This window comes from Pipra filicauda, unplaced genomic scaffold (assembly GCF_003945595.2).
Source record: "Pipra filicauda isolate LSUMZ 115617 unplaced genomic scaffold, ASM394559v2 scaffold108_size2327098_pilon, whole genome shotgun sequence".
Taxonomy (NCBI): domain Eukaryota; kingdom Metazoa; phylum Chordata; class Aves; order Passeriformes; family Pipridae; genus Pipra; species Pipra filicauda.
The window spans coordinates 143,030-160,793 of NW_024103529.1; the positions used below are offsets into that span (position 1 = coordinate 143,030).

A 17,764-nucleotide genomic window follows, 5' to 3' on the forward strand; every position below is an offset into this window, starting at 1 on the left:
TTTCAGGCTACCCTCTGCAACTCAGAATGTGGAACATTTATTTGCATCCAGTGCAGTGTTTTACAATATGTGTGCATCAATTATGCATAATTTCTGCTGCTTTGGAAAGTATTACTTGTGTTAAAACCAGAAAATGTTGCGTTATCAAAAAGTGATTTTTGAATAGGTTTGTTGTTTAATTGACTTCTCTGTGTATTTGAGATATTTTTAATTAGCTTTGAATGCTTTAATTTTTAATAACTCTGTTATGTCTACATAGCTCTGCACAGTGCTGCTCCCAATTCTAGGTATCTACAATAGCAAACTAAGAAAATGCATATTATAATTACTGGAAAGGTGCTTCAAAGATATAGATGATCGGCTCAACTAAAATAATCAGCTAGTATTCAGCCAGAAAGTCATTCCATGTGCGAGTACCATGTTTAAAATATCCTGGAGTTTTTTTGGTAAACATAATAGATTCTTTGTCTGGTTTTCTACATATGATCTGTCTGAGATGCTCAGTTCTGTCATGGATGGAAAACCTAAAAAACCTACTCACCACCAACAACAACACAAAAAGCCATTTGAGGCGTGAGATGAATCTTATTTATGAAATCAAAATCATACAGGGACATTGGCCACATTATACAGTTTGCTCACATTTTAGTGTGTCAGCATTTACATCTCTTTTAGAATGTGCTAATATCTATAGAACACAGAGATTTTGTAGTTACTATATCCACTCATCGATAGCCTGGCCAGAGTTAATGTCATAGTCTTAAGTTTATTGCGTGCTTTCAGGGCCTTCCCTAAGTAACTTTTAATCTCCATGACTGAAGTTACTAATGCAGAGGATCATTTTCAGAAAATTATTTTCTCTGTTTTGAAGAATTCTTACTTGTAAATCACAAAACTTAATTCTCACATCTTACGTCTATAGCTCCCTAAAACCCAAAAATGTTCCTTCTTCTCCCCATTGTCTAAATTTGAAGCCTTAAGGTGTATGTTATTCAGGCTCCTTTTTCATCAGGGAAAGTGTATCTTCAAACACAAAGCTAGCATTCACTTTTTGAAAACTATCTTAATTGCACTGGCACATACTGTTTGATATGCCTTTTTTATCTGCATGTTCATTGAACTTATCGTTTGCAGTAGCTACTGGAATTCCCCACTTCTGTTTTTATCTTAGAGCCCTTGTACTGTGCTGAAATTGTTCTCATCAGAATCTCTGAAGACCAGTTCCCCAGCCACATCACAGAAACAGTACTATCACACTCGTCTTTTAGATATCATTGATTATGTTCTTCTAATTGAAATCTTTTCTTCTGAGAGCATTTTCTCTTTCAGTTGGAGAGTCCTCATCTTATTTCCTCTAAATTTCCTGTGAAGGTTCTCCAATTTAGTTTGCAAGCCCACATTCAACTTCTGTATCCGTGCAGATGGTTTGCATCTGACTCATGATGCATTTTTTTTATTTGAATGGAATAATATTAAAGTATAAGCTTATTTATATCACTATACTACATCTGACTAGTGTTTTAAGAATATTCAATATAGGCTGCATTGTCCTTTGTCCCTCTTACTGATAGTCTTCCACCTTCTGATCAGTAGAGATAGTGTTACTATTTGCCTGTCTCTCAGAAGCATTAATTCTGTTTTAGATTTATCTTAGATCTCTCTCCAGTCTCTTACTTAATTGCTTTTCTAAAAAGAGTATATACTATTTTCCTTGTATAATAATATCTAGGATATAGAATTATTTCAGGATTTATACAGCTAAAAAGCTCTTCTGGGTTTTTACATTATACAGTTCAGTTTAAGCAAAGTCTTTTGCCCTGTTGCTTTGTCTTCCTCATGTTCATTCAAGATATTGTTCTGAATATGACTCGTATGGCTTGTCACTTTCATTGTGTCACACTCTGGGTATATTATTTTATTTCTTGTGCAGTTTAAGATTTGCGGTGATTTTACACAGTGACAGAACTGTATGCTTGGCAAATGAGGGATGGTTGTCCACAAGACGGTAACAGTTGTAACACATCACCATAGAGCATAAATTCTAGTGAAAAATCCACTGAAATGCACAGGACCTCACGGTGCACAAGATCCCCCAAACTGAATGTAGAAAACACGGAAGCCGAGCTTCTGCATGTCATGTATAAAAATGCGGTTGAGGAAATCCTCAAGGAAATCCTTGAGCAAGTGCTTCAGCTGCGTTTTTCAATGCAGAATCCTGTGCTTCTTTTTGGGTCCTTGTGCTTTATTTTTCCTCTCTGCCTCTTGTCAGAAGAGAAAAATGGACAGTAAAATTAAGAGTGCCAGAGGGGTTGTCTTTTGCTGTGACATCGCCTGAAAAGAACTGAAGTGATTGTTTCCCCTCTTAAGAAGGAAGAAGGGAACTGGAACAAAAAGGCTGGATGAGGTGTATACAACTGGGAAGAGGGTTTGAGCCTCCCTTGTTTTGTGTCAAAAAACTTAAAGTACTGCTGTGTCCAAAACTGGTTGCTTGTAAAAATGTGTCAGAGAACTCTTCTAATCTGATTGTTACAAGTTATCCTTGGAGAGACCAAATTCTGCTCTCCTGAAGTCCATGGCTTTCTTCTTTCCTTCCTTGTTGCCCCAAGCATAGAGGCATTTAACTGGGCCCCCAGGGGAGCTGACTTTCTGTCTGGAGTGGCTGGAATTCCTTGGTGTTCTTTCAGGTGTTCCATGTTTACCATTATTACTATGTTTTACTTTATTTTTGATTATTAAACTGTTCTTATCTCAACATATAAGTTTTACTTTGATTCTTCTCCCTGTTCCATGTGGTGGTGGGAAGAGGAGGGTTTGAGTAAGTAGTTGAGTGGTGCTTAGTTTCCATCTAGGCTTAAAATCATGACACCTAGCTTCTTAATGGTAAAGTACAATTTATTCTGTAGTAATTCGGTCATTGCATAAAACATTATGGCCCACAGATTAGTTTGCTTTTATAATGAAATTGGTGTAGTGTAAAATAAAGGAAGCGAGAAATCATGCTACAATTGTGTTAATATCTCTGGAAGTAATTAATTTAAGCCAAAGTGAAACTGAATCAGCTAATACGTTTTAGTAGCTGCATTGTATATGCTACCAAGCTTACTGCTCCATAATGCTCTCTCCAGCATCCTGATGCAGAACTCATAATTCCTTTCCAATGTCTATCTCAAATTTGTTAGGCTGATAGTAACACATCTTGTGATTTTGAAGCTTGCGTCGTGACTACACAGCCATCATGGTCGTGCTGGTTGGTGACATCTGATGTCTGCTGGAATGAGCACTGTGTGAAATTATAATGAACTTTCTTCCTGAGGACACAGAAAGTCTCTGCTCTCTGTTAGGTTCCTTTAGAAATTTTAAATAACCTAATACTCTGAGATAATTCTTTCATCTACTAAATCCTTTGCTAAAGTGGAAGGCCTTGACTGAGAGGTTCAAAATTTAATGTAGCTAGGTTGGAGATCATTGAAAGACAGCTCTGATGTCTGTATTTGCTTTTATTTTGTACATCGGACTTAATATAACACCCTGATTTAACTAGTAAGGTTGTACACACACAACATATATATATATATGAAAAGAGGTAGATGGGATATTCTGGGTTGTAGTCTTATACTTGTTTAGGAAAAAAATTATACCTAATGTGCATTAAAAAAAAATCTCTTCATACTGGTGAATATACTGTTCTGAGAGAAAACTGGTTTCCTTCACGATTTAATGGGTCCTTCAAAGGGAACCTGCATCTGGGCAAAAAAAATTCAGTAGAAAACCACTGTTGCTGCTCTTCAGTTTTATCCTGGTTGCCCTAAAAATTCTAAAATAGAATAAATAAACTCAGTACAGGCTACAGTTGTGTTTGTCGTGTCTTTGATAATGCCTGCTGTGCAGACAAATTCTAAGTCTTCACTGTTTTTAAAATACGGAGTAGTTTCAGTATGTCAGAGGGGAAGTGCTAGGAAATACTAAATAGCATTTATAAATGTATTGCAGTTTGAACAGGACATTTACTACATTTTGAACAAAACCCAAGTGTATCCCCTAAATCCTCATTTCAACACTCATGCTATTTAATGCAACTGTTTGCCTCTGTATATTGTTCAGTGGTACTTATCGAAGTCCTCAGTTGGCCCAGTCCATGAGTCTGGGACTTTGAGTCAAAAAACCTCCCTCTTGTTGAAATTACTTTTTGTTAAGGAGAAACTGATGAAAATTGTAGTTTGGTGTTGTCATTAGATAAGCAAACTGTTAGTGTCCAATAGAAAGAAAACTCCTGAGTTTGGTAAGGGAAGTGTAGTAGAATTCATGCATCTTTTGGTAACTTATTTTCTGCTGTCATATAAGGATACATTTGATTACTGCTAAGTCTCATGGCTCACTTCTGAAGAGATGTGTGAAACTTAATGGATCATTCCATAACCAGCATGCAAGCAAAAATAGACTCTGTCTCTGATTGTTAATGGGATTTTTTCTTTTTTTTTTGGTGAAGCCAGTTTAATTCCAGCAGTATTATAAGAATAAAAATCGGGATTCAGCACAAAGTTGTTTTATTAATATAAGATTAGTTGTCATATCATACTTGAGTCTGATAAAAGTAATAAAAATGTTACAGATGGGTAAGTGGGCACATGGTTAATGAGTATTTCCGTAACTGAGACGCTCCCTATTACTGTTTTGACAATTTGACTGGTTTTTGCACTCTTTTTTTTTAACAGCATTAAAGCAAACTGCAGAATTTTGCTACAACAATGTTTAACCTATGTCCTGTTGAACTGTGACACCTGTAAACTAAATTGTATTAGGGAATCATTTGCAAACATTGGTAGTGTACAGAATGAATATATTTTGTTAGTTATGTGGAAGTCCTGGAATAAGCTGAAGCTGCATTTATTACATTATCGTATTTTCATTTTTTTCTGTCAAAGGTGTACATCTGAAACTTGGAAGGATGCAAATTTTCTTTTTCACACCAGCAAACAGTTGTAGTCTGTCTCTATGATCAGTTTCTTACAGTTTAGGTAACCTTTAGCTAATTAGAATGAGGTTGATAATGTGTGGTTTCTCTACTTCCGGCTTATTTACTTTGCAATTCATTAAAATATCTTTGCTGTTTCTGGGGGGAATTTACAAGCAATAAAGTCAGTTTGTCAGTGTTAAAAGTACATTCTTTTTCTTAAGAGTGTTATTAATTTTGAGAACTGATAGTAAGAGATTAAGAAATATACAATCTTTGGACTAAGTCAAGTTATGAGACCTTGGAATTTACATTGACTTATGCTGAACTAGAGGTCTTTGAAGGCTGTTTCGCAGAGCCCTCTGTTTTCAGAGCCCTGTTCTTTCAGAGTTTTAAATCCAGAGAGAGGCTGCTCTTACGGTTTACGGCAGTGCCAGGAAAGAAATGTATCCTAGAGCCTGCACTGATGGGTACTGATATTTACAAGTAGTCTGTTGTTAGAGAAGAACATGTTAATAAAAGCAAAAAAAACCCTAAACATATATTAATATACATATGCAGGGTTTTTTACTATGTGGGAGGTTTTTATTTTATGTTTTCAAATCACTGTCCTTTTAAAATGACAGGTATTTCAGGAGAACTGAGAATTATGTCCCATGCATTTCAGGTGTAAAAGAATTTTGGTTTTCTTTATACTTAGAATAATTGCACAAAATATTTAAGGAAATAGAGAATTTCTCTGCAGAGAAGTCAATCTGAGTTAACTTAATCCAGTTGATGTTGACACTTACAGGTTTGTATCAGTAGAGGCTTAGCCCTTGTCTTTTATTTAAATTAAATTCAGAAGTCTACATGGCACGTTCTCCAATAAATCAATTATCATACAGGTTTGCTTGTTTTCACTGGAGATTCTTCTTTTTCTCCTAGGATAAGAAGGACAAAGTCTCAAGATTTGACACCATACGTCATTCCATAGCAGGAATTATAAGGTCTCCAAAATCCATGTTGGGCTCATCATCGGTAAGTAGTATGAATAATATAGTGTTGGGATATAATCTGTTATTTTTACATCTTAAGTAGAATTTTTTTTGTAAACATGCATTTCTATCCAAATGGACAAAAATTACATTAAAATAATGTTATAAAAACACTGTTCTGATTGATCAGCATACATGATAACATCATGGCATGATGATGTGTCAGAACAACTTGCTGCACTTCAGGTAAAAAGGATGCTCTTGGCAGCTCTCAGACTGGTGCTATAATTTTAAGGGTACTCTTCCCAGTGAGGCTGATTTTCTTGAAATGCACTGTCTTATGATAGATGGTCATGCATATTTTACAAATGGTTGCAGTAATTATATTCCCCATATTTGTTATTATTGCTACTGCTACTACTACTACTGGTGCTATTTAAGTAACTAAGTATTACACAGATCTTGCTTCAATCCCCACAAAAAATAATTTTTGAGTATGTCTTAGTTATAGTTGGCTTTTGTTCAGATTCTGTAATGATTGGAGAAACTTCCTGGGTGTTTTTGCTTCTGTATTTCCACTGTTTGTTTCATATGGAGAATGCAAGACTAGTGAGAATATTTGAGCACCTACTTAGGGACGTGTCAGATTTTACTTGAAAACCTTCTTCTTTCTCCAAGTGGAACATGTGATCATCCTAATCCTCCTAACATAAAAACCAAAACTAAAAAAAAACCAAAAACCAAACAAAAGAAAAAAACTCAACAAAAAAGTTGGGCAGAGTTTTAAAAACTGTTTAAAACTGCCTTTTAATTGTGATCTTGTCACCTGAAATATTAGCTCAAAATAGCATTCTTGAGAAAACTTTATAAACAGTGGATCTTCTATTTTATGCTCAGGATTGCAGCCAAGGACCCATGAGAAGATGCAGTAAACTGTGTTTAAGCTAAACAATATTCAGAATGCGTGAAAGAGATTACAATTGCATATCTACATACATATAAATATACATGTGTACAGAACAAAATTGTATGTAGGAATGAAGGAATGGAAAAATAAATCTGATGGGATAAAATCAGGACAGGAAGGCTTTTCCTATGAAACATGTGAAAGCTGCTTGACATATTTGAAAAGTAACAGGAAAAAACTTGCTAAAATATTGAAATCCTTGGAGTTAAACAAAATCTCCACATTATCAAGATCTTAATTATATAAAACTTCTAACTGATATAAAGTCTCAGCATTTCATAATAAAAACCTACTAAAATGTGTATTCCTGTGACCTCTGTTCTTTATGTAGGTGAGACACAGCATTCAACTTTGTCTATTTCTGTGTGTTATAAAACTTAAAATTTAAAAAAAAAAACAAGCCAAAACTCCCACAAACCACAAAACAAAAGCAATTCCTCTGACTAAAACTACTTCAGAGAAAAATTGGAAGACAAAAATTGTCAAGAGGAGGATCAAAATAAAACATTTTTATTAAATCAGGAGAAGTCAATGTCAAAATTTCAATTGGCCTAAAGTGTCATTTTAAATAAGCTATGTGCCAACATTTTGGTTTTCATTCTAATCTATATCTCTGCTAATTCCATGGAACTTAGTGTAAACCTGGCTGTAGATAGATGGTAGGTAGCGTTGGTGAAACCTTGGAATACATTTGGGAGAAGTAAGATGAGCTTTGAGTCATTTGAGTCAGAAAGTAAAATCTGAGTAACAACTGTAATCTTGATTATCTTTTGCTTAAATGACACCTACATGACTTCAGAGTCAGAATATATAAACCACGCAATTTTCAGTTTTGCTTTGTGTTTAGATTTAGCTATTTCTTGTGTGTTAGAAAAGCTAACCATGCATATACAGCTCAAATTTGCTTTACAAATTAGTACTTAGCTATTAATGTTTCAGCTGCTCATCTGTTTCCCGCTGACAATTACATAACCATGCTTAATTACTAAATATATAAACTGGTACTTAAAGCTTATTATCCATCAACAAAGTATGCAAAGTAATTATTGAAGGTGTGTTATGAAGTAATATTAACATACATGAAAGAATTTGTTATTTTTTATATAAATTTTTAAAAATATTTGTATTTAATAATAATGAAAAAGGGATCTCAAAGCAGATTTGGTCTGGTACTGATCCTCTGATAGAGCATAGTCTAAAATGTGATGTTAACTACCTGTTGTCAAATCATGTGTTTTAAGTATATTGAAACTTTAGAAGTGGAGCTATATCTAATTTAAATGTAATGGTATTCTAAAAGTAACATCCCGTATTTAATTGGTAGGATATGTTGAATTTTGTCTGTTTGAATTAAGGAAAACTAGTTTTTTGTGTGTTATCTGAAAAAAGTCATAGAGAAACTGTGTAATTCCAAAAGCAGAGAGGAGTTTAACTATTACTTATGTGTTGGCACTGAAATGATTTACATGTTCTCAGAATGAGAAGATATGGGGTAATACAGGAAAAAAGTATAGTTTGAAGAGAAAACAAGAAAGCTAGGGATGCAGGGGTTTTCTCTTGGACAAAATGCAAGCTGGTTTTCTATAATAGCAGGATATGTAAGTTTAATCAAATGAGGAGAGAAAACACAGCTTACTTGTACTGAAAATGAAGTGCTACACATAAACTGAAAGAAGAGTCAGTGTCTGCCCTTCTGCATATTTTTTTGGTACTGAGGTGTTTGAGCTTGACACAATCATCTGTTACTTCTTATAGGATAATTTTTTTATTGTTTATAGGATAACACGTGGAATTAATGTTTGTTTCATATGGTATATTGGCATGTGGGAATGAGCCAGGTACATGGAATCTGAAGGCAGGATGTTACACAGGGAATTGTCTCAAATTATCAACCTAAATTTACTGCTTTGCCTTATCATTTTTATCTCTGCCACTCTTTTACGCTGTGAGGAAAAAATGTCTTGGCAAAATGTTTTGTTTGCTTAAAGATGTAAAGTAACAAAGTACAGAAGATTTGCATTCAGAATATATGTGAAAATACAATACTGAGCATGCTATTAGTTTAATAACATCTCATCCCCATTATAGTTTTTATTTCATTGGCAGTATAAGTACAAGAATAATATGTAAATTTTTTTGAGTTAGAAATAATACACTGCATTTTGCTTAATTTTTCTCTTGAAATAAGGGCAGCAGCTGGGGACTGCTTCATTTCACTCTTGGAGAAAAACTGCTGTTTCAATGATTTGTTAAATAGGGAAAGAGAAATGGGCTCAGTGTAAGTAAAGAGGACGGTACTAGATCCATAAGAAACATGATGAAGTGTATGAGGCCATTTTACTCCTCTTAGAAGAAGAAGTGTGAATATGTATATAAGGACACACCCACCAGCCCCAGAAACCTGGGAGTGAAATCTGGAAATAAATGGAAATCTCGAAAGAAAAAAAAGGAAAAAAAAAAAAGAGAGATTGGGAGGGAGAGTAGAAATTTGACAGTCTGAGTTCTTTTCCTTCTGTATGATTTTGTTAATTTTTTATCTTCAGCTTTCTTACAAATTAACAACAAAAATCCTAGAAAAAAATTTCTTCATTTAGGCTGTTAGTGCACAAAGTGTTTCTGTAAGTGTACATACAAATGTGCAAGGGATCCCATCTCCCAAATGAAATTGTAAAATATTGTTTTTTCAGGTGTCTAATTAGTGATATTAAGTTGCTTGATGATATTTAAAATCAGTAGAGTTTAAAGAAGAGAGGTGGGAATTTAATTTTGTGCAGACAGCTTTTTTCCCCTGTGTTTTCCTTAAAAATTAACCTTTCCTTTAATGCTAGCTATAAAATGCAGTAGAAATATTGCCACTTATAGTGATATAAACTGAGTTGAAATCAATATTAAAAGGTTATGTATCTTGCATTTGTACTGTTCTTTCTGAGCTTTCAGCCATATTTGATTCCATAGCCAGTCAGGGTGCATATTGTATCATGTAGAAAATACGTTAGAATCAGAAGACTTGTTCATAAAAGTAATGCAATTTTAATAGCACTGCAAACACAAATAATTACTGCTTTACATCGTCAGAAAAACCACCTTGATTTTGATTGTCCCATAGTTTATGACAAGAAGCAAAGGTAATATAAGGTAGAGAACAATCAACAAAGGAAACTTTGTGGAATTTTCTTTTTCTTCTAAAGTAATAAAATATTAATTTAATCAAATTTCAAAGAGGGGGAAGATTGATGATAGTGTCATAGACAACATGATAGTTAACAATGTCTTCCATAAGGTCTTTCTCTGTTACAAAGGCTTTTAAGATGTTTTATTCTGGAGTGTGATCCTGATTGTCTGAACAATGCCTCAGCCTGCACCCAGTTTGTACATAAGTAGGTGTTCCTATCTGGTGGCTTCCTTTTTAGGAAGCAATAAATGAATTGTATGTCAGATTTATTTTTTGTTTTAGCTTTCCTTTAGGAAGACATGAAGTAGTTTAGTGACCCTGAACTATCCTTTTATCCTTAGAAACATTTCCTCTCTAGTAGAAATATGTTTCTGTGGTAAAGGGTTTGCTGCTCTGAACCCCTGAACGTAACAGAGGTCTGGGTTTTCTTTTAAGTCAGACTGGGTGTCTTTGAACAATAAATGTTCAAGTAAATACTGTTCTATAACATTTTGAAAGCTTATTTTTTTCTTTTAGCAATTTCTGAAAGAAAATGTTAATGGTGGCAGACAGCTCTCATGTGAGATGTATTTAACTGTTTATGGCATTGAAATATCTGACTACCTTCTTGGCCAATCAATATCTCCGCTTTTAGCAGTTCACTGTGCTTATGAACACAGAGCCTGGGAGTACAGCTTTTGCTCATAAAAGCTCTGACTGTGCACTCTATGTTCAAGCTGTTGTAATTTCTTACGTAGTCCTTGCTATATGTTTGATTGTCCTTCACTGAGATGTGGATCTTCATGCTGTTACCTAGATGTGAGTTAGGAGGCGTGCCTGGGACACATGCAACATACCTGTTCAACTCACAGCACAATTACATTGTTCAGAGCTTTACCACCCTGGCTGTGAGAATTTCTATGAGCTCTGGCAATGGTCTTGAATGACATATAGGTTAAGCAACGGCTTGTCTTCCTACCCATAACAAATAAATCTGAAGTAGTCATTGACAAAATAGAAAGTTTTCCTCTGTGTTTTTTTAAACGATGTAAGCATGTTAAAATTAATGTGTGAAATCATAGTTTAAAACTCACTAACTTCCACATATAACCATTAGCTTCAACTTATAGCCATTTCCATATAGTGAAAATAATTTCTTAAAATCTTTGTCTTCAGAAACTCTATATCATAGTGTTCATAAGGACAGTACATCCAGGTGTATATTCTGCACTAGAGTGTACCTGCTAGGAAAAATGTCTCATACTTATTAATTGATTTGGGATGGAAGTGATAAATTCTGTGAAAACAGTTTATTCATTTCACATGATTTGTATAAATAAGTTTATTATGATTTTCTGTTTGATAAGTTTCTGTCTGAATAAAGAAATTATTCATTTTCAATTATTATTAATGGCATGTCAGAACGAGTGAGAAAGAGTTGGTCATCATGGCTTATGAGAAACAGCAGGCCAAGTGAAAAATATTACATGGTTTTATGGTTGTTTCCATAAACTTCTGCTTTTGATGCATTAATTTTTCAGGTAATTGAAAAGAAAGTGATCAGTATGACTGTTTTGTAAATGTAAGAGCCTTGATTGTGTTTGTTAATAGAAATACATAATTTAGGTACAGAAATAGAATTTATTGTTGTTTATGATACTTTTCATGTAAAAGAAAACTCTGAAAATTTACTAATATAGTAACATTTTTCTTCAATTTTTTTCCCAAGTTCTTTGATGTAATCTCAACCACTGAGAAACCACTGTCTGAGCAAGACTGGTATCATGGTGCAATTCCAAGAATAGAAGCCCAGGAGCTATTAAAACAGCAAGGAGACTTCTTGGTGCGAGAGAGCCACGGGAAACCTGGTGAATATGTCCTTTCTGTGTTTTCAGATGGACAACGGAGACACTTTATCATACAATATGCTGATGTACGTCTCTGATATAGTACTGAATATTCAATTTAGGACCTACGTAGTTTACTATAACAAATGGATTTAGCCTTTATATGAAAATATGAAAGCTGTGGGAAATATTTCCATCAGTGCTGAAATCAGGGGAAAAGGTCATTTTGAGAAACAAAGGAAAAATATGAGGAATCAGGTTATTCAATTTCCTTTATCCTGTTGATTTATTTATTATTGAAAAGCCAAGATATTTCTGTGTATGTTTTGAAATCTAGAACTTGTTATTATTAATTTATGCATGTACCTTTATGTATTTTTAAACACATTTACATAGTCGGTGCCAATTAGACTACTTTTAATTCGAACAATAAAGGTTCAGCTGAATCTTCCTGAAGAATGGAAACAGTCATGGAGAAGAAAGTAATCAGTGTTGGTTTTATACAGTTGGGAATTGAAGTCCCTGCTGCACTAGAGGTGCTTATGTTCTTTTTAGCCCTATGGTTACTGTTTTTTTCAGTATAACACAAATGCTTATGGATGTTGCACAGTGTATATGCTTCTAAGGACCAAAATTGACCCCCTTTATTGCTCTAACTTAAGAAAAATTGGTGACTGAATTAGCAGTATGTTATATTGTTATATGCCTTTATCCAGTGTATTTCTTTTTATTCTTAATGCATTACTTGTTTTTTTTAACCTTTCAGAATTTTAAACTTACTAAAAATGTGACATTTCACATAACATTACTAGAAATTTTTCTTGAAGTGTGACATTGCAGCAAATTATTCTCAGTTATGATTCAGTAATGCTGTCTCTTCAGTGTCTTGTAATAAAAGTCTCCCACATACAGAAAAATACATTCAATCTCATAATGATATTTACACTGAAGGAATTTCCTTGTCTAAATCCCCAGCAGATGCAGCATGCCTGGGGAACTCAATTTTGTGTACCTACTTTATTTCCTTTTAATGAGAGGCAGTAATATTTTTCAAACTTCAGAGAGGTTGGAAGGCTTCTATAGGATCAATGATTATGGACACTTGTCATGGCTGGAGTGTTCATTAGTTCTGACCTACTGTTTTCTTTGTGGAAGTGAACATTTGCACATAGTGTTTATTTTATTTTGATTTTATGACCTTAAAGTATTTTGATGTGTCAGAGTGCTGAATGAGAAAATAAGCGATAAAATTACCTCTACATAGATATATAGAATCTTACAAGATGCTTGGTGCTCTCTGATCTGACCCAGCAGAAATAAATGCACATTGTATTCTTGATGTGACTGAAGTAATTTTGTGCAAATCATTTTGTTGGGGATGTTGGAGGAGAGTGTAGTGCAAGGGATTTGTTCATTTGCACAGATATGAAAAATGTGGAATCGAGTCTCTGTGACTGGTGTAACCACACTGTTGGATCACTGACAGACCTCCATATTTTCTTTTGAATCAAGCACTGAAGATCAGAGTGGGACATTTGTTTTAACAGTGATCCTTTAATTGCATAAGTGTTCTTTCTCTAGTTTTACCATTATTTTAAAGTCTAACCTTAATATAACTATGTGTGATAAATGAGTTTATCATTCAGCTTTTAAACTGAATTAATTCACTGCTGTCCATTCAAGGCAACTGTTGTCTTCGCTTCTGCTTACTTGAGGCTGTGGCATTGTAAAATTGTTGTTTGTTAGTGATTTTAATAATGGTCAGGATGTAGTGTAAACACACAGAATCAAAGGCCACTGTCTGCCCTGAGGGTTTTACATAAATGACAGCAGATGGGCGCATGGCTGGGTCTGGGATGAGGAAATAATGGGCAGTAGTGGCTGTTGTGCTAAGGAGACTCTTAGGATATCAGTTTTTTTGGATCATCAGCACAGAAGTATGAAGGAACTTATTTGAAAGGAATGGGAACTAGTGTTAGTGGTCAATCGAAGTATAGTCATTATTTAATAAACAACAAAATACCAACACAAAGTATTCAGTCCGTGGAAACATTTTATGATGGAGATCTGTGAATGTTAAAAGCAGGTGATGTGACCAAGCTGTCTTTACTAAAAGCAACAACATGTTTCAGGAAGTTAATGTTTTAACCCTCAAGAAACACAATAAACTTAAAATGCACTGTGAAAGGAATTTAACCCTGGGGGTTAGAGAGAAAACTGTCTGCATGCCAGTGGTAGAGGTTTTCATTGCCCAGTTGTGTAAATGAACTTGAATCACCATCTGTGCTTTTGAGTTTTTTTAATTGCAGTACTTGTTCATTGTCAGGCTGGCTTATGGCAGCTACTTGTGGGAAGAGCTCTCTAACTGTAGATGCTGAGTCTTGTGAAAGCACAAGGCTTTCTTATATTTCACCATACTTCTCTTTGAATCACATGCCTGACTTGCCCTTAGGTGCTTTAGACTCTTCTGGTTTATACTCCTTATTAAAGACCAATCATGTACTGTATGCTCTGTGCCAGGGATTTATTAAATCAAATATTATAAATGCAGTAAGATCAGATTAAGACAGTATTACCTATCTCCTGTTTATTTTATTGTCAGATTTTTAGTTTGCTGTCATAGTTCTTAGAACTTGAAGTAATTCGAAGTTGGTGTTTTTTCTGGTTTAGAATATTTTTATTTCTATCTGTCATAGTTTTAACTGTCCTATCTGTTTAAATTAAGAGTTTAAATAGTCATTTTATCATGCTGCCTTACATGAGTGATGCAGTAATTTTGCATTTATTAATTTGTCATCTTCCTGTCATTCCATTTAAGTCAATAGAAATACTATTTAAAGATCAGAAAATGAATTTAATTCTGTAAAAGTGAGCATTGCTTTCTTACAAATGTGGAAAATTTGATGATGCACTTTTGCAGTTTCTTTCTAGAAATATTGCTTGTAGAGAAATAATTATTCCCTTTTATGTCTTTACAGAATCAATATCGTTTTGAAGGAACTGGTTTTCCAACTATTCCTCAGCTCATAGAACATCATTACACAACAAAGCAAGTCATTACAAAGAAATCAGGTGTTGTTCTGCTGAATCCTGTTGTTAAGGTAATGCATACATTCCAAGAACTTTAACTGAAAATAATTTGGGGGTGTTTCTGTTGTTATTTCAAATATGGTCCTGTGCAACTTCTCAGAAGATTTTTCATTTTTGCTTATTTTGTGACTCTGTTTCTGAGCTTTTTGAACCTTTTCTGCTCTGTGCAATATATTAATTTTAAAGTACTCTCCATTCTGATCCTTGTAATAAATTTTTGCTATCTTGAAAGAATGGCATTCAACATCTTAAAAATTTTTTTGTTTGTTTCCCATTTGGATTTCAATACTAAGTAATTCAAAGTAGTAGTTTATTTCCCTTCCCTCCATAAAGGAAGAAATTTCTTTTATATAGTGCTGTTCTGTAAGTGGCGACAGTCTCATGAAATTTGGAAGACTTATGACAACTCCATTTTGTCTCTGTTTTATATCTCAAAATAAGTTATATGGACACAGAAAAAGGTACTGACACTCCAGCATACTTGAAAATTAAAATAAAAATTCCCTTTTTAATCAGGAAGCTACTGCAGAAAGTCTTTCAAGAGGAAAATGAAAAGGGATAAGTATTAAACTATATCAGTGTTTTAAGAGCCTCCTTGACTTCTTCCAGTATTTTTGCAATTAGTATCTACTTAGTTGATATTTCATTCGTATGCCAACTCCACTTATATCTTTGGATCTTAAATATAGGTAAGCCTTCTTGATTTATTGTTTTTTCAAGACGGGTCGCAAGCCTGTCTTCAACAAAATTTTGATGTTGCCTACATGATTTGAATTTCTTTAGAGCAGCTGTTCTCAAAAATATTTAAATTGTTTTGGTTTGTAATGGCTTTTGCTCTGAGCTATGATTTTATGGTGATTTTAGTTCTCCCATCTGACAAAAACTAGATGTTGTATTCTGAAGAAGTATTTCAGAATGAAGAAAAAGAGTGTTATGAGCTTTCCTTTTTAATTTTCTTGGAGCTCTGGGTTTCATACAGGAAAGTAAAGACATTTTAAGTTGTTTTCAAAAATAGCATATGCACTCTGACACCTAGTGTTGGGGGTAATTTATGCATCATGTACTATTACCAAAATGTCTTTGATCATTTCCTTAAAATTCATTTGACATCTGCAATGACTGGTTTTTCTTTGTTCGATTTATAACTACAGAGCAGTCTTTGTCATTTCGTGCAATCTTTAATCTTTTTATGCAAATTGCTGTCCCTGTAATAACCTATTTAGGAATTGAAAGTTAAATATGGCAGAGAACTTCACAGAAAAAAAAGTTATGCTTTTTAGTTTGTTTTTCTTTCCTTCCTTCCCACAGTCATTCGTCCTCCTTTACCATATTAGTAAAATTAGTGTTCACCTTCTGAGACATTGCCCTTGAAAGAACAGTCTTAATTGTGTCACAAAAGGCCTGTCCCATGTCCCATTTTATGTAGACCAAATCTGCCTGCTTGGAATTTTAATGATATTGTTATAATAGAATTTGAATTAGAAAAACTGAGGGCATTAAAAAAGATATCTGCTAGTGACTTCTTTAATGGAAAAATCTCTCATATTTATTTATAATCTTTTAGAAAAAATGTGCATAATGTTCTTCAGTTTGTTATTGATGAATTGACTAGTATGTAAAACCCCTGGGTAAACTCAGTGCATACCCAAAGTCTTTATTAGCAGAAATGCTATTTTAACTGTATTAGATGTATTTTAACTTTTTAACATCTTTGACCTCATGTTGTGGAGGTTTTTAAATTTTTTTAAATACATTTTTTTATCCTGAAGAAATCTGTGTGAAGTTGTGAATATGCTTCAGTTTTACTACTAAAAAAGAAAATAATCAAGAAAATAAGACATGCCATTTTTATTTAGGTGTATCTGCATTAATGTTTTCATTTGGATCAGAAATACGCCTTTGAAGCAAGTCTGCCCAGTGCCATTAGGATGCTGTGCCTCCACCACTGAGCAGTCTCTGAGGATCCACTTTACTCCTTTCAGCTGAAACGAAATGGGAACATGCACAGCTCTTATGGGAGGGCTCTCAGTTTTCAGAACCATTATTTCTAGCCTGAAATAATGCTTTCCCCCCAGGTATATGCTTCAGATCCTGAGCACCAACTGATTCACTCTGGAGATCAACCACTATTTCACTGGTGCTAATATAGTCCTAGTATTTGGATCCTCTGTGATGTGGCTTTATACATTTCGTGTACATGGGAGGAATGACGGACCATAAATGTTGAGATGAATGAAAAGTGTTAAAAGAAAAAAAATAGATATTTCTTAGTCGTGCTTCTAATGTAGATAAATAAGTTTGCAAATGATGTGATAAATTTAGGGAGATCTGATGCTGTCTTGCAAGATATGCGTATGTTAATGAGTTAGACATGGAAAGAAATGGTGAAGAATTACAAATTTAAGTTAGAGAGGTTCTTTTCATGAAAATGCACTCAGAAAAATCTGATGTGACCCTAATTTTTCAGTCACTGAACCAATTTGAAGATGGGAAACAATCTATATGCTTCATGTTTCAGCTTCTTAGTAGTATCACAGAACTGACAATGACTCCCTTAATAATTAGTTAACATACACTTATCCATGCGAAGGTAACCGAAAGTTGTTTTCTTGGCTTTTGGCTCCCCTTAGTGTTGGTTGATTTTTCTGGTGTTTCGTTTGGCTTTGCTTTATTTTGCCAAAGCAAGCTGAAGTTCACTTTTGCAACTCTACCCTGGCTAGATTTGTAGCTTCAAAGAGGATATCTGAGTTACCTGCATGATACTCAAAGGCTTTGGCCACG

The 17,764-nt window shown here is 34.2% G+C and overlaps 1 protein-coding gene across 3 annotated transcripts in view; it reads left to right on the top strand.

Annotated features, from left to right (window-relative positions):
- The window catches only part of FER (FER tyrosine kinase), a 140,159-nt gene that overhangs the window by 50,873 nt on the left and 71,522 nt on the right, over positions 1-17,764 (top strand). For all 3 annotated transcript variants that reach the window (XM_039380640.1, XM_039380647.1, XM_039380652.1), the window contains exons 10-12: positions 5,879-5,971; positions 11,776-11,979; positions 14,872-14,994. In XM_039380640.1, coding sequence (XP_039236574.1) covers positions 5,879-5,971; positions 11,776-11,979; positions 14,872-14,994 — 420 coding nt within the window. The remainder of the gene's footprint in view (positions 1-5,878; positions 5,972-11,775; positions 11,980-14,871; positions 14,995-17,764) is intronic.